This window comes from Pleuronectes platessa, chromosome 23 (genome assembly GCF_947347685.1).
Source record: "Pleuronectes platessa chromosome 23, fPlePla1.1, whole genome shotgun sequence".
Lineage (NCBI taxonomy): Eukaryota > Metazoa > Chordata > Actinopteri > Pleuronectiformes > Pleuronectidae > Pleuronectes > Pleuronectes platessa.
In genome coordinates this window covers 7,660,697-7,678,218 of record NC_070648.1, presented here as the reverse complement: position 1 = coordinate 7,678,218, position 17,522 = coordinate 7,660,697, and the positions used below count along the sequence as shown (strand labels likewise).

General features: G+C 45.7%; 1 protein-coding gene across 1 annotated transcript in view; it reads left to right on the top strand.

Moving 5' to 3' along the window:
• Positions 1-16,761, top strand: part of adgra3 (adhesion G protein-coupled receptor A3) — a 29,298-nt gene extending 12,537 nt beyond the window's left edge. The window contains exons 3-19 of the mRNA XM_053416590.1: positions 2,820-2,891; positions 7,326-7,397; positions 7,502-7,573; positions 7,800-7,960; positions 8,460-8,673; positions 8,793-8,957; positions 9,608-9,809; positions 9,947-10,096; positions 10,604-10,762; positions 10,857-11,024; positions 11,186-11,390; positions 11,513-11,721; positions 11,924-12,048; positions 12,350-12,473; positions 13,134-13,279; positions 14,100-14,195; positions 14,905-16,761. Of these exons, the coding sequence (XP_053272565.1) occupies positions 2,820-2,891; positions 7,326-7,397; positions 7,502-7,573; positions 7,800-7,960; positions 8,460-8,673; positions 8,793-8,957; positions 9,608-9,809; positions 9,947-10,096; positions 10,604-10,762; positions 10,857-11,024; positions 11,186-11,390; positions 11,513-11,721; positions 11,924-12,048; positions 12,350-12,473; positions 13,134-13,279; positions 14,100-14,195; positions 14,905-16,396 (3,832 nt within the window). The 3' untranslated portion in view covers positions 16,397-16,761. The remainder of the gene's footprint in view (positions 1-2,819; positions 2,892-7,325; positions 7,398-7,501; positions 7,574-7,799; positions 7,961-8,459; positions 8,674-8,792; positions 8,958-9,607; positions 9,810-9,946; positions 10,097-10,603; positions 10,763-10,856; positions 11,025-11,185; positions 11,391-11,512; positions 11,722-11,923; positions 12,049-12,349; positions 12,474-13,133; positions 13,280-14,099; positions 14,196-14,904) is intronic.
• The last annotated feature ends 761 nt before the right edge of the window (positions 16,762-17,522 follow it).

The window sequence follows — 17,522 nt, the reverse complement described above, 5'->3', positions numbered from 1 at the left end:
ACATGGATATAATGCAAGTTTGAAAGATGGATATTGTTGACGAGGCTCTAATTGACTTTACCAGTGGGATTAAAGCAAGGGTATTCAACTTTTTTAACACAACCTTTTTACAAATGAAATTTAAAGTCGTAAACGGCAGATTGCACCTTTCCTCAATTAAACACATTTGGTTATTTTAATATGACAGCTTTACTTGGTTTGGTATGACCACAAACTACGTAGAGATGTTGGCTACAGTTTGTATTAAATCACTTAAGTTTTGTAAATGCTCGCCCACGGTCAGAAAGCAAAAAATACACTTTAAAAGAAGTTTGCATAATTATGACTGAAGATATTTGTAAACTGTAAAGTGAGCTAAGCCAGTGGCTGTTTTGACTGGTGACAACTGCAGTCACATGGTGCAATCATCAATTTTGGAGAATTTGGAAAGGCCATTTTTGATTTGGGACAACACTTCACTGTTGAAACTCTTGTACAAAAAGTGTCGAATTTACCATCTTAGATATAGCAAGAGTCTAATCTTCAATATATGATCAAAAAGATTTTTTTGTTTTATATATATATATATATATGGATCCTGGAATGGAGGAGTTGAATTAAGCTTTATCCCGTGCCACGTGTTTGAAGTTTAACATGAACAACACCTTTTGAAAGACAGTGTGCTCCCTCAAGAATGGCAGCAAGTACAAAACCACCCTACGGTTTGGTACCAGTTCAAGAGCAGTTCTGGAAAGCTCTTGGAAATATTCAGCCAGCTATTTCAATTCGAGCATGTTGGGGGAAACCTGGCATTTTTCTCTGCAAACAGCTTTGGAAGGTGCCAAGTCTTGTGTGGCCAGCGGTTTTTGGATCCTAGGTGCAGTTGTGGACGGTGAAGCATGGACTGGCCTCCTCTGACTCTCCATATTTTATTCACTTGTGTTTTTATTGTTGGTAGTAGTGTGTTTTTAGGTCTATTTTTTCATTTTTACTAATGTGACTGACTTCTGATATGGGAAGACCACCCACGCTTATCTGTTTATATTGTTTAAAGCTTCGTGTTGGAAATTGGTTGTTTTTTTAAGTTAATATAGCATTAAGCTTTAAATCAGATGAATACAATTCTCAGTTTTGGCAATTTGTCAAGAGCTTCATCACTAGCAGCATTGTTTATTGTTGGTCAAAGTTGTATGGGGGTGTACATCTGACCCGTGAGTCAAACTGTGATGCAACAGAACAGTTTTATCTCGACTCCTCAGCCAGGAACTTGTTAAAGTCGGACCCAGGGAAAATGCATCACCTGTAACATCTGCATCTCCAAAGCCGTTCTCAGACATGAACTCTGGAAAATTTCTTTAAAAAATTTGTCCGGACATTAAAGTTCGCCTTTCGTTTATCAAGAATGCTGCAGGTCCGGGTCAGAGGTGTGTTCCCAAACAACAGGAAGATTGCCGAAGCATTTGCAAAAGTGGTGGCATCTCTTTTTTTTTTTTTTAAATCTACAGATATTTTTATCCCCAGTTTTCCATCTGTTGCGTGTTAGAAATCTCTTCATCATGCAAAATCACTGACTCGCTGTAAACTTTATTCTCACATAACCTGACTGTCTGAAAGCAGGTCAACCAATATTAAATCCACCTTAGAAATGATCAAATTACCAGACTGAACATGATTCTCTCAAAGTGCCTCTACCTGGTTATGAAGGTCTTGTTGCCTTCTCATCTTTCTCTCACCGCCCCGGCACAGGGAGGCCAGACTCTGCTCGCTCACATCAAAAGCTTTTAAAAAACATTTTTTGTCTATGACTTATCTGTGGCCACCTACCCAGCCTCAGATGACAGCCTTCTCCACATCAAACGGTCAGAGTTGCCCAGAGGCCTTTTGTGTGGGTTCAGGTGGCGACTGGAAAGCCTCCTGAACCTCCGCTGTAATGAGTGACTAGGCAGTGCCAGCGCAGGTGAGCACTGCAGGAATTCAATGACCGCAAGCCTTTGAACCTCAAGACGAGCGCGTGTGTGCGTGTGCTTGAAAGCACCTTTTAATGGCCAGGCTGTCAATGACAACAATTAGTAATGATCGGTGGGTGGATGTTTTCATTGGATAAAAATGTGCTTGTGCAAGTTGCAGTCACCTGTGTGTTCACCGTATCATCACGAGTGAACTTCTTATCGGGAGCCGGTTTCGATAAGGTGAGCTAAGATTGAAGCTTGAGGCTATGATCTGGCGGAAATCATGCAAAGACATAAAAAACTGGAATCACAAGCAGACATCAACTCCAGAGAATGACCCGAAGATTGTTTCGGACATTTTTCAGAGTTTGTATTTTACATATGAAAAACACAGCAGGAGATTCTTTGGATAAGATGCATTTTTCCAGCACATTGAGTCGGCCCTTATCGCCATTTTGTGGATATGTATCCAGGGGACTGGCAGGGAAAGCTAATATCCAGAGCAACTAACTTGGACATTTGCATGCTCACATACAGCACTTCTGGGAAATATCAAGGAAAACGTGCAGTGATCAGTGCATGTCTTCCAGCAGCTATATTCTGTTTCTACGGTTTTGTCAGCAAATAGGGAAAAAAAGCATATCAAACATTTCCCAGAGTTCAGTGTGATGTTACAAATGATTTGTTTAAACTGATCGGCTGCCCCGACACCCAGAGATATTTAGTCTACAGTCGAAGAAGAGTGAGAAAAGAGAAACTGGAAAATTTTGGGATTTGAAGTTGTTCTAATGATGAATCGACGCTAAAGCTAAATTGTTGCAGTTTCACAGTTTTCTTGCTGCTTGAACTGTTCATGACCTACAATTCTCTTTCTGTTCTTTTCCCCCACAGAGACCTGCGGAGTAACATCATCAGTCGTGTTGAACCAGGCGCTTTTCTTGGATTGCCGGCACTAAAAAGACTGTGAGTAGTGTTGGAGCTTCTGCAGCTTCGCTCTCTCTTTAATGTGGTTTCTGCAAGTGTGTGTGTGTGTGCCCCACTTTCTCACATTTAGCTCCTCTGGGATTTCACAGAGTGGTTTTTGCCTTTTTTTATTATTATTGAATCCAAAAGTGCTCAATTCCGGCTTCTTTTTTGTTTGTTTGTAGTTCTGTGCTTTAATTATTTGCCGTAAGAAAATATTGGTTTCTGAAAGCTTCGACTTAATATATCCATGTTTAATTAGTTTCTTCTGTTCGACTTGTGTTGTTTGTCATGTGGAAATGTGGTTAGAGCCATTTCCTTACGGTATTGTACACTGGTAGAATTGTTGTTTTGCGTAACATGCAGTAATTTGAAAGCTTTCACCAAATTCCACAGTTAAATAGTCCAAATAGTGTCTGGGCTTTGCGGGCAGTATGTGTGCAATTTGTTTTTCATAGGATTTGGTCGGAGCCCAAGTTGCCTGCTTTCAGCAAAGACTCTACTTTGCAGATAATGTGTTTGACTCAGCTGTTGTTATTTTTTTTTATCTATTCGCAATGTGCTGTGCGTGATGAAGCAGGTCCAGAGTGTATCCAGTGTCCATAAGGGATCACGGTGGAGCAGCAGTCTATTTCCACAGCCCTGTTTTGTCTGGAGCTCTGCCAGAGACCACTGCAGACACCATGAGGCCTTATATACTTTCACACACTGTGTGAGGAGGGGGATATGTATCCACGTGTGTGTGTGGTGTCCATGAATATCATGCAAGAATAATTTTGATTTGCAGAGAATACATAAAGCTCGAGACCATCCGAGATATGTGGTGTGTCAGTGTGGGAGGTCAGAGACTGTGTGTTTAAGTGTACTGTTGTGTGTGTGTGTATGTATGTATGTAGTATATATGTGTGTGTGTGTGTGCCTGAGAGAGAGCAGGAACACAGCATGAATTGGAATCACCCGACAGCACCCCGGCCACTGCCAACACAAACTTGAGCTTGGCTGCTGCTGTGGAGCAGTAAGAGCGAGACAGGAAGGCAGTCAGCTTCTTGGCTCAGGCCTGACCTCGGTCCCGCCTCCCCCCCCTCTCTCTCCTCCTCCCCCTCGATGCATATTCATTCCACACTCAGATGGATCCCTGCCGGCCTGTGTGTCCTCCGCATATTAACATCATCGCACTGTACCGCCGCGCGCTGATCTGCGACTCCTCGATGCTCGTTCCAGAGCAGGGTTTGGTTTTTTGCCTGGGGGCTAAAGTTTAATTGGCCCCACCCAGCTCGGCTCATTTTCAAAGGGTAGTCGCTCGCCCGACCGTGAAAGGGAGGGAGCGCAGAGTGGAGAAGACGAGCAAGGGAGATGATGAGGTAGTGCCGGAGCCTGGGAATGTAAACACAGAAGCTCCACATCAGGGGCTGGCATCCGCAGCAGCACATCCACCCTATTTCTCCAACCTTTTTGGGAAAATTGCAATAGAATGAATAAAAAAGTACACATTTTCTTATGTCACATTTATTTGACATATCTTTGGCACATGCTCCTCTACCTTTCTCTTTTTGTCTTTGTCTTGGACTCCACTCTGGCCAAGCTAATTTCCCTCCATCTGTGCGTCCGCCTCCCTCCTCAGCGTTGCCTAATTAGTTTTCTTCTCCTTTCAAGACAGGCCATTTGGAGAACCCATTTATCTTCTGTGTGTTGTCGCAGAGCGGTGACAGGGGGATCTTTAAAGAGAGGGCCTCAGAAGTTTTGGGGATAATATGGGCTCTACACACATCAGACATTAGTCTTGTTGAATTAAACAGCTTTTGCATCAATGCATCTTAAAGGGGACGTGTGTAATTTAGATTGAGCAAGATACATACAGATTTAATTCTAATAACTAATAATCTTTAAATGCCTAAAGTTGACATTTAAACTAGAGCTACGGGTATAGATGTTTTGGGGCAGTAAAATATTTCCGATTATAAATCAAGAAATTTGGCAATGATTCCAAAAATGTATCAAGCCCTTATCAATGACCATGACATTTGAATGAGGCTTGATATTTTATAGTTTAACCATAAACTTAATTAATAATTATACACCCCACACAAACCTACTTCCAAATATGTAGAATAGATCAAATGGGAATATAAATACGCATCTATTTGTATTGTTTGTTGTGTCAAATATAAGGCTGGGGTCATACTTTTAATGAAAAATGCCACATACAATTTACAGATATTACATCTTTTGATCAAGATCTGTGTCCAAACCCTCATTGGATCAACATAAAAAAATATCCATATCCAGTTGAAATCTAAAACACATAGAAGTCGTCAGCTGGAGTATAAGGTGTACTTCCACCCTCGGGTAGAAGACACACCTGTGTCTCCCATAACTCACCTCACACTCAGTTTGAGATGTAAAACACACACAACACACTCAATCCAGTGGATCCCTCAGGCCTCGGCCGGCTTTACTCTGCATTCCACCAACAGCTGAACAGTTGAGACCGGAGCCTAATCACATCGGGGGCTATTTTTGCCTCTGCTCCTCGTATCCAGTCCTCTGTGCTGTTAACGAGCCACAGTGTCTGGGTCTTTACATGAATACTCATTTAAGGCAGACAGAAACTGGATAGAGCTGTGGGTAATGGCTCCAAAGCCATATAGGAAAATCACTGAAATTATATTTGTTCACAAGTATTTACCATATTACATTAGGTCCCTTGATGTAGCTGTAACTCTTGTATTTGAATCAAGGCGATAAAGTGAGATTAAAGTATGCCTCTAGCTTTGGGAGCCCCACCCTTCACTTTTCCCTGTTATCCTTCGCCTGACACACAACGCTTGGCGAGCCTGCAAAGAAACCTCTTTCTCTTTTCTTCCAAGTGGAACTAATAGCCTCGCACTGTAAATTCCGCAGCTGGTACCTTGAGGACCAACGCCAATAATTACATAAATGCTCGGATGTTAGCATATGCCAGGCAGCGATTTTCCTGGTAACACTTTGTGTCGGTATCGCGTTCCTGGAACACCGCGGGATACAGTTCATCTGGTGGTGTGAGGTGAAGCTCTGTCTTTTCTCCCAGGCTCTTGTTTCCCGTCCGGGCACTTTCCAATTGTTGGATCACAGTGGGACGTGTGTAGTAGCTACTGTCAAGGTGCTTTGACCCCTAGTATTTTGGAATTGTCATCACTGCTTTCAGACATAAACTTAAGTCTGGATATTTTGCAGAACTTTATCTCCTGATAAAATGCCCGGAAGATGCTCATGTGAGAATGCAGTGGAGTGTAGATAATTTCTTTTATGTCATACTGATTTTAAGATCTTAATAAAAAATTGTTTTGGGGATAAAAATCACAAGTTACAACTTATCAAAGCTAATAAGGTTTAGCTCTCACCAATTCTGAAGCTGTACTAAGCGATTTTTTTATTGAGATTAGATCAAATGAATACATGAAAGGAATCACTTGTTATTTCAAACCCGCAGGCAATTATCATCTACAGCTCCTCATAGGGTTTTAGAGCCTTTCAGCGCATTGTTTTGAAAGTCAATGATGCAAATAAGAATGTATAAATGAGATAAAAAAAAAAGAGATAATTAACACTTCATTCTGCTTTTGTTTAAAAAGCAGAGGGGTCTCTACATGGAATACATATTTATATTTGGCTAATTATTACCTTCCTGCTTTGTAGATTTATCTGCTCTTAAAAAGGTCTTTAACTGATTATTCATAGACCTGAAGAGACATTTTACAATTTAACGACTATAGAATTAGCAATATGTGTGTCTGAAATGTTTCCTGGTTATATCTTGTTTGTGTTAATCACATCATTATTGTCATCATGACAATCGTAAGATATTAGAAGTCGAGCCGCATTTTCATAACGGGACTCAAACATTTCTGCTTGTGGGTTTTGGGTGGTCCTGGCTCCTCAGCGGGGGGGAGGAGGAACCACTGTATCAAAGCTTCCTGTGAATATTCTCTACAACCATTTCACTTCATGTCTGCACACCGGGTGTAATTCACAGAGGGAAGATCAATCTTTTCCGTGTTCGGTCCCTTCACGAAGCGTCAGGAGTCTCCGACTGATGTCTGATGTTTGCCAGAGACATCGTGTCAGGTCGCCTCCAGAGGAGAAACACACACTTTTTGACGTGTTTGACATTAATAATAGGTGATTAATCGCCTCCCGAAGTGTTTCTCTGTCTTTGATGCGGAGGTTCCCCTTGAGGCCCACACACACACACACATTACTGAGAATCACCTTGAATGCTGTGAACCTGTCAGCGGAACATTCAGGCTCTTTGCCTCAACCTGCTTCCGTTTACATATTCAGCCTTATTATTGCTCAGTAATTGTTCGTATTTTAAAGGGTATAGCTACCATGTGTAATTTCTGAAATGTAGAAGAAATAAACCTGGAATTCCTTTTTTTTCTGTGTGTGTTTCAGAGACCTGTCCAACAACAGCATCGGCTGTCTGAACACCGACATCTTCAAGGGCCTCACCAATCTCATCAGACTGTGAGTCACGAGTCATGTTATGGATATAACGTAATAAGATACATCTTAATAATCATGTTCCGGCTCGAAAGAAACAACATTTTCGGTCTTTTTTGTATTTCCAGGAACCTTTCTGGGAACATGTTCAGCTCGTTGTCCCAGGGGACCTTTGACAGCCTGGTGTCTCTGAAGTCACTGTAAGTTCCACCTGCAGGCGTCAGTGTGTATGTGACATCTGTACATTCAATATCTGTCAGCAATGCAAATAAAACTGTGATTAAGCTATAAAACATGACAGGAAGATTAGGGGTTATCCATCAGGGAAACTAATAACCCACGTTGATGTTTGTTAGCGCCCAATCACAAACTGACATTCCCCTTGTTCGTGTGTGTGTGTGTGTGTTTCCTTACATCTATCCACAGGGAGTTTCAGACACCTTACCTGCTGTGCGACTGCAACCTTCTGTGGCTTCCGTCTTGGATCAAGGAGAAGAGCATCGCCGTCAAGAACACCAAGTGCTCCTACCCGCAGTCTCTTCAGGGTCAGCAGATTACCTCCGTCAGGCCGGAGCTCCTTAACTGTGGTGCGGACACACACACACACACACACCTCAGCTAAACTTAAATCTGCATACAGACACACAAAGATGTAACGCAGCCTAAATATACCCCTCTGAAACCTTATTCTTCATCAGATCTCTGTGCCAGTTTTTAATGTTGGAGTAGTTCCACAGATTGCGGTGTCAGAAATGTTGCACTGTCTCTTTAATTTCTCCGTGTTGGTATCAGTGAGGCTGGCGTCTGGAGAGCAGGGGCTTGTGCAATGACACGGGTGATAAGGGAAGGGCTGCCCGGGCCTTTGTTTGTACTTGCTCACGTCTTATCAGTTTGGCACTCGCCACAGTGAGGAATTATGAAATACATTGCATAGATCCAGAGGGAGCCAGTGGCCTGACGTGAATGACATACAGCACTCAAGAATTCAACATGCTGCTTTTGCTTTCCCGCGTGTCCACAAGGGGCCAACTGTGAAATGAAATGGCACCGCATCCCGAATGTGACTCTTTCCCCTCGTTTCCTCAGACGCTCCGCTCGAGCTGCCCTCCTTCCAGCTGACTCCGTCCCAGCGTCAGGTGGTTTTCCAGGGCGACAGCTTGCCGTTCCAGTGTCAGGCCTCATTCGTGGCCGAGGACATGCAGGTGCTGTGGTACCAGAACGGACGAATGGTCCAGTCCGACGCCGCCCAGGGAATCGTCATCGAAAAGCGCATGGTGCAGAACTGCTCGTTGATTTCCAGGTATGACAAAGTTTGTTAATTTTAGGTGGGGTGTGCTCGCTGTGATCATGTGGGGAAATCCGGCAGGTGGGCAAACATTTCTGAAGGTTCTCTGGTTTTTGTCCCCCCCCTCCCATCAGTGCGTTGACCATCTCGAACATCCAGCCTGGCTTCACCGGGAACTGGGAGTGCCGGATTCGGACCAGCAGGGGCAACACCACCAGGACCGTCCACATTGTGGTGCTGGAGAGTTCTGCCAAGTACTGCGACCCTGAACGCGTCTCCAACAACAAGGGAGAGTTCAGGTCAGCCAGAAAAAGGAGCTCCTCAATTAATATCTTTAGAACCGAGTGTAACTCCATCCCTCGTAAAAGCCTGTTATTTTATATTAGATTTAATATTGATAATTCCTCCAATAGCACTGTATGTAAAGACAGAGTTTCCCCCCCAGTTTCAACATTTTCACACTTTCAACTATGTTTTGTTTGTTTTGGCTTAAAATAGCTTGTTGAACATATTTAGTCATAAAGAATGTTCATGTTTTGTTTATTAATTTGACCTAATATTTTTCCATACGGAATAATTAAAAGTACATACCCATCCATTCTCTCAAAAGTGATATTTAATGCATTTCATCTACTGCTGGATGTTCCCCTGCTGTCATAATAAGCACTGTGGCTCCCCCTTGTGGTTGAACATTAGAATTTCTTCATGGCTTCAGCCAGTATTGCACTACTCTGCTGCCAGTGATATATTTTATGCACATTATAGACGTTTTTAGACAGGAACTCCAGAGAATTTCCGCACATGTGAGAAACGCCATCAACACGCCCTTTCCTGCCTTGTTCTCACATGGGCTATTCAATGCATGTCCAAAAGGCAGCTTATGACACAAACTCCGGGAGAAATATGTGGATCTGAAACAGCAGGACTGATTGTGTTGGGCTCTTTCCAGGTGGCCTCGCACCCTGGCGGGGATCAGAGCTTACCTCCCCTGCAACAAGCTGCCGTCGAGCGCAGGCACCTACTCGGGCAGCTCAGGCGAAGAGCAGCGGGCGTGGCGCTTCTGTGATCGAGAGGGGCTGTGGGCGGAGGACGACTACTCCCGCTGCCAGTTCCAGAAAGACGTCACCAGAGTTCTCCACGTCATCAACCAGGTCTGTCAGTCAGCTTGTTGTTTTCCAACATGAAACTTTATTTATTGTCTCCTCGGCTTTGAATGTAGAAGTTGCCCTTAACTGCAAAGCCGGCATTCAACCCTAATATGTATTTTTCCTCTATCCTTCTTTTTTAGATGCCTCTGAACGAGACCAACGTGGTTCACAGTGCCCGGCGTCTGCTGGTCTGCACCATCGAGGCCGCCAACTTCTCAGACAAGATGGACATCATCTTTGTGGCCGAGATGATCGAGAAGTTTGGCAAGTTCGTGGACAAGTTTAAAGACGTAAGTGCTGCGGTGCGGTGGCCTCGCTAACTGTGAGAGGAAAATCAGAGACAAAAGTTGCGTACCAGACTTTTTTACGAGTCCACATTGACGTTGCGATGCATTTGTTTCCCCGTCGAAAGACAAACAGAATAATGATCCGTTTGATGTCATGTTGTTTAATGAGGACGAGTGTCTTTTCATGACTCCCGGCACAGCTGGAGGTCAGCAAATTCAAACAAAGCAACATCTTTTTAATGAACGAGCGAGAAGCTAGTGTGTTGCAAAGTGCCACGGGCGAGTCACGCTGAGATTTTAAAGTTTAGTCGGGCGGCACCGGGCTCGACCGTGTGTTTCCAATCGTCCCGAGAGCCGTGTCGAGCATCTCCCTCCAGCACGTGTTAAGTGCCGTCTGATTCAAACAAGATGCCGGCTGAGCACATTCACATGTCTCGTGTTTCCACTCGAGCGATGCTGTGTGTGTCGTGTTGAGTTTCTGCTAAGTTTCTCTCTGTTGCCTGATCCCAGCTCGGCGAGGTGATGCTGAGCATTGCCAGTAACGTGATGCTGGCCGACGAGAGGGTGCTGGGGATGGCTCAGCATGAGGCCACGGCCTGCTCCCGCATCGTGGCCTGCCTCCAGAAGATCGCCGTCTACCGCCTGGCCACAGCACAAGCCTTCTCCCTGGTTGGTCTCGTCAATGGCTTTCTCCCCTTGATCGTTTTTGTTTTTTACGAGGGCTTGTGTCATAATCCACTTTTTTCCCTTTTTGTCCTTGCAGCCATCGCACAACATAGCACTAGAGGCCCACACAGTCCGGGCCAACGACTGGAACGGCATGACCTGCATGTTGTTCCAGAGGCCGAGCCCCGAGCGGGCGCTCAACCAGGACCGCCAGCTCACCTTCAAGTGTAACACCAGCAGCGCCTTCTCCAGCGTCCTTCACAAGGTCAGCTCCCACCAGAGATAATCACACCTTGTTAGCACTTCAGTTAGATTGTTTGATAGGATCATATCATTTCAAATTTCCTTATGGCGAAACATAATCAAAACATAAGAAGACATTGTTAATATCTTATTGTATTGTTTCTTACTCCACTGTTTCTTCAGAGCACGGTTGTGGAGGCTTCCCTTCAGCTTCCTCAGTCTCTCTTTATCGAGGCAGCGTTCCCTGGGCAGGCGGAGGACACAGTCTACAAGCTCCACCTACTGGCCTTCCGCAATGGCAAGTTCTTCCCCTCTACTGGCAACTCCTCCCAACTGGACGATGGAGGGAAGAGGAGTGTGGCGACCCCCGTCATCATGGCCAAAATAGGTGAGAAATCTGAGGATGTTCTGACACATAAAGCCACTGAAACCAAATGGCTTCTCAGATAATATCTTGTATATGAGTTTTTCTATCTCTTCTGATACCCCCCTCTCTGTGTTGTCATGTAGACGGCATGTCCCTGCATGCTCTGCGGACCCCAGTTAACGTCACCCTGCGGCGGTTCGCCCGGGGCTCCGATCCCGTGTCCGCTAACTGGAACGTGAGCCTGGTGGGAGGCCAGGGAGCGTGGCAGAGCGACGGCTGCCACATCCTGGGCCACCACGACAATTTCACCACCATCTCCTGCAACTCCCTCGGCAACTACGGCCTGCTCATGGTAAGACCTTCGACCGGGCCGTTCCTCCTCGGGGTCACGTGTTCATTGAGGGAACAGCACTATCACTTTCTATATAAAGAACTTTAAGGATTAAATTCAGTTCTTCCAGATGAGCCTTTTGGTTTGTTATTGTTGATCAGCGTTGTAATGAATGGATTTTGAGTCTTATTGTGGATGTAATAAAGTTACATCTCTGTTGCAGGACCTCAGCAGTGTGGAGCAATTCTCTCCCAGCATCCAGCCCCTTCATCCAGTCATCTACGCCACCACTATCATCCTCCTCCTCTGTCTGATCACCATTATTGTTAGTTACATCTATCACCACAGGTAATTACTTATGTTTTTTCTAGTTACCTATGCCTAATACACAACAAGATTTACTGCATTAATTATTCAAAACACTTGACTTAACTCTAGTAATTAATGCGAGTAGCAAACATGATGTTTACTTGTTACCACTAAAAAATGGGAGCAAATATTCTAAACAAACAGAATAATTAAATAAAGCTTGAGAATATTTGGTTCTTCAAGACCCACAAGTATAAACATCTGAAAAATCACTCAAATTTGTGAGAACCAACGACTTTCTGTTAATCCTGTGACGTGTTGTGTGTCCGTTAATCTCCAGGTCGGTCCGTGTGAGCCGCAAGTTTTGGCACATGCTGGTCAACCTCTGCTTCCACATCTCCCTCACCTGCGGGGTCTTTGTGGGCGGCATCAATCAGACGCGCTACGCCAGCGTCTGCCAAGCAGTGAGTGTACAGCGCCTGCACAACCTCCACACCCCGGCCGGCTCTCAGTCGAAAGGGAACATGTGCTTCTACAACTTTTTTTCAAGGGGGGGAAAAAAAGTTGTAGAAGTTGCCCTGGGCTGAATTCACTCCGCTCATAAAAGTGGAGGAAACTCAGTAAAAGATACAAGGAAAGATAGAGTCGATCATTTCCATAGCTAGAGGCAGTTGAACACCACATCTCACAGTTTGTGGTGCACTGAGACACATTACTAATTCTTTCTTTAAATATTAGGATGGAAAAATGATTGTTTATTTATTGAATCCCTTCTGGCATAAAGGGATTTTCAACTCAGGTTGATGGTTAGGTTCTCTGCTCATACCTGGTATTAAAATGCGTCTTGGGTGATCCAATCACAAGGGAGCAGACTTTAGTAGGACAGCTCACACCTGGTGTTTCACTCTCTATTGTGGGTGTGTGTGTGAGAAAGAGAGATAGGGGGTCTTAAAATGTGGTTTGAATATGGCTTATTGAAAAATGCTCAAAGATCAACAATTCAAATTCTCCAGTGTAATAATCGCTCAACACAGCAGGAACGTGATCGACTCTAATGTAGGTGTCTGATAACATTTCAATTGTTTTAGTAAACGTCACACACACAATGGTGTGCTCTCTTGTAGGTTGGTATCTTGCTGCACTATTCCACTCTGGCGACGGCGCTGTGGGTCGGAGTGACCGCACGCAACATCTACAAACAGGTGACACGCAAGGCCAAGCGCTACGAGGAGCTGGATGAGCCTCCGCCACCACCGCGGCCTATGCTGAGGTATGACACCACCACCACCACCTCCACTAACTCTGGACCTACTGATTTTCAAATCAAGAACTTTATAAGACACAGGAAGACAGATTGGACCACTAGTACAGACAAACTAATGGAAAAACGAATTATCCCGAGTTAATCTTGTCAGTGCTGCACGTTGGCACCACCTGCTGGCAGGGGGAGGTAGCACTTCAAATTCTCTCAACTTTGCCGTGAGACATCATGTTGTGTTATCGTTAAACTCTAACTCTGCCTATAAGTGAGACTTAATACGAAAAACCACAAAGAGATTTAGATCTAGTATTGTTCTTTACAGTTTTATCAGTCTTCTTTTACTCCTGTATTCATTTGACACAACTTTGAAATGAACCAACATCATACCAGAATTTGACTTTTATTGTAATTACAATTTCAAGTGGTTCTTGCTCTCGCAGCAGACCTGGATCGGCTTAAATATTAAAGCACAATTTAAAACTGTAGCCGTTTGATTCACATGTTTTATTCATGTAATGCTCACATACAGCAGATTACTATGTAGCTTCTAACTGCTCACAAGAAATACAGCAATGTATTTGGGGATGTTTTGAACATTATTTATATCAAATATTTTCTGTATAAATGTGACACCTTTGCTTATTCATTATGAACTAGTATGACTGAGCATGCAACAATTGAAATTCCTGTTCATGTTTGTTGGTAAAATGGCCACATGGTGTCAGTGTAGAGGCCTTAGACAGTACTGAACCTCGGTGTCCAGTTCATGCCAACTTGATTCAAACACAGTGACTGATGCAGGAATACCTCTCTGTTCTTCCTCTGCAAGGTTCTACTTAATCGGCGGAGGGATACCCATCATTGTGTGCGGCATCACGGCGGCAGCTAACATCAAAAACTACGGAAGCCGGACCATTGCGCCCTAGTAAGTAGTCTCTAGTTTAAGAAGCAATTAATGTTCCTTTTTCTCAGATTGTGCTCAAGGAAAACGATTCATAATTTGTATCCAGACGATGGTGTTTAATAAGGCAGCGTCTGAGCCCATGGGAACTTTTAGGTTCTTCCCTCAGGACGACAGAGTGGCTTCCTTATTGACTGGCCAGGCCGAGCTGTTTAAGTGAATAGTAGATATATTTTCACAGGGGGTAGAACCATTTTTATTCCCTGAAGTTCTGATTACGGAGTCCTATTAATGCTATGTGCATCCAAGCAATGAGCAACTGCTGCCAGTTTAGAGCGAGCCCCCCCCCCCCCCCCCCCCCCCCGCCCTCTCTCGACAGTGGCAGCTGTTTGGACTCTGCAATGTGGCTGACTAATTGAGAAATCTGGACCTGTGTCTGTCTGAAGTCTTCTGAGTTTTAATTAATTCCTCCCGCAAAGCAGGACGAGTCCAGCCTGTGTTATTGAACGTAATGGGACAGCCACTGTAGAGATGAGAGGCAAAAGTTTTTCCGGGGCAGACATTAAGTTAGCGAAGTAAATAGCGAAAGTGACAAATTAAGACGAGGAGGCAAAGTATTGTTTTAATGAGCATTGCTGACATTTAAGAATTCAAAGATCTTGATATAATGAGAATAAAACTCTTAAAGACTCTTAAAATGTTTAATTTGTCTCGTCTGTTTTCCCTTCTCCAGTTGCTGGATGGCGTGGGAGCCCAGCATCGGGGCTTTTTACGGCCCAGTGGGATTCATCATCTTCGTGGACTGCATGTACTTCCTCAGCATCCTGCTCCAGCTGCGCCGCCACCCCGAGCGCCGCTACGAGCTGAAGGAGCCGACCGAGGAGCAGCAGCATCTGACTCCGGCCAATGAGGAGTCGGTGCTCGACGGCCCCCGAGGCCACTGCCGCCCCCTCGTTCTCCGGCTCCACCCTCATGAAGCGTCGTCTTCCGTGATGTCCGCCCCCCACGCCGTGCCGCTGTCCGCCCTGGAGAACGAGCACACCTTCTCTGCCCAGTTGATGGGTGCGGCGGGGGCGTTGGGGCTGTACGCGGCCCTCTGGGTGTTTGGCGCCATGTCTGTATCCCAGGACCACCCCTACAACTTGGCTTTTACCTGCTTGTTTGGCGTGGCGTCTCTGGCACTCGGGGCGTTCATGGTGGCACATCACTGCGCAAACAGACAGGATATGCGTCGCTACTGGTCCCAGGCCTGCTGCTCTGGGAGGCGAGCCTACTCTGCACAGGAGGACGTCCTTCTGTCTCAGCCGGACGTGGCGATGACGTCCACTGCAGGGTCCGCTCATAAGGCCGACGGGGAGTCCACAAAGTGCGGCCACAGCAGCGCAGAATCCTCCTACACCAATAAGAGCGCACCGAGCGTGCGCAACTCCGCCCACGGCAGCAAGCTGACCAATCTGCACGCAGAGGCAGCTCAGTGCAAGTCCCCATCTGCACCTGTGACCGCCAACGGTACGGCCATTTTGGACAACAGCCTCACTGAGCATTCGGTAGACAATGAAATCAAAATGCACGTGGCACCAGTTGAGGTGCAGTTCTGCCCGATGAACAACATCAACCTCCCGACAGCTGCCCCCAACGGACACACGAGCAGACATCACAAGAACAGGGCGCGAGCGCACAGAGCCAGTCGCCTCACCGTGCTGCGAGAGTACTCGTACGACGTGCCCACCAGCGTGGACGGCAGCGTGCAGAGCGTGTCCCACCGGCGGCACCACCACTATGACTTAGCCGCACGCAACAGCCGGCGGGCGGCGTACATGGCGTACAGGGAGCGGCATCAGAGCCAGCTGCAGCAGGACAGCAGTGACAGTGCGAGCCTGCCGCGGCGTTCCTGCTACCCCGAGAAAGGAAGCGGCTGCGGCGGCACCTTGGGGAACGGGACAGTGGTGACAGAAGGGACAGTGGGGACAGTAGAGACAGTGGTGACAGTAGAAACTGAGCAGGTGGCTGCTGTTGTTGCAGCTTCAAGCCCAAGTAAAGACTCTGTCCCCGTGAACCAGCCGAGCGGCGCTGAGTTAGAAAGCCAACCCAAGTCGTACGGACTCAACCTCATCACGCAAAATGGCGGCACACTTAAAGAAAATGGACAAGCGGTGCCTTTAATAAGCACGGAGAGCGCGGCCAGTGTTAAGACCGGTTTGTGGAAACATGAAACTACTGTGTAGCGACGGTTTCCGTCCCAAAGACTGCAAACCGACACGCTCCCCTCTTTAAACTGTGAAATGTCTCTTTATTGTTTTTCCATTGTACATTTCTTTCTTGGAAAAGAGTCGTTTTGAAAAATAATGAATGGAAAAAAAACAACTAGCCCCATTTTTGCCACTGAACTCTCTTTGTAGATATGTTTTTGTAAATGCTCTATTTTTGTAAGTTTTAATCAATCTCTTCTATTCCATTTGAGAGTTGTGTAAATGAAACTGCATGGTCTGAGCTGTTGCCCCGTGCATACCTTTTTACCTCGGGGCTGTGTTTTCCTCCATTTTTCTAGTTTGTCCCCGACAATAATAAAACAAAAAGTTCCCAATTGAAAGTTTTTTGTTCTTGTGAGAAGTCCGCCGACTCCTCGCCGGGGGTTGTGTGCTGCGAGTGCAAAGGTGAGTCCGAGCCCTTGTGTTTCCTCGCCGACACTCTACTGTATGACAAGCTGGTAATTGGCTTTTCCGCTGACCTTCAGGTGGCCTCCGGTCGCTGTTCCCACACCGGAGCGGCACTTTAATTGCGGCTGGTTGTGGCTGCGGTCCTCTATGGGCGATTTCTTCCCCCCCGCAGGCAGATTTGATGAGCGCGGCGTTCACTGTGGGCTCCTGCCGACTTGATGCCCGGTTTTCGGGATTGACAGCTGACTCTTAGGGCAAGTCCAAGCTGCCACGAGAAGAGAGGATAATGAGAGAAGTGTGTCTTCCAGCTATTCCACCTCCTTCCAGTCTGTGTTTTCCTCCACAGCCCACAGCCGAAACTCAAGTCCCACTCACAGCTTGACGTCGCTGCCGGGGAGAGAGAATAAATCAGAGTGCGCTCCGACTGCGGAGATGGATTAGCATCAGTCTGCCGCGCGAGTGTCGTGTAGCTGACGATTTGGTTGTGTCAACAGCCTCCGAGGGCTCAAAGCTCGACGTTGTTTTACGAAGTGAAGATTTATTCACGTTTAGATCCTTTCAAAACAAACATTACATAATGAAGATAAACAGCACAAATCTGCCCCCAAGCCAATTATATGAATCAAGCAAAACAATGCAAAAGCGTGAGTTAAAAAGGATCAACAACAATTACTATAGATCAGGTTTAAGATGT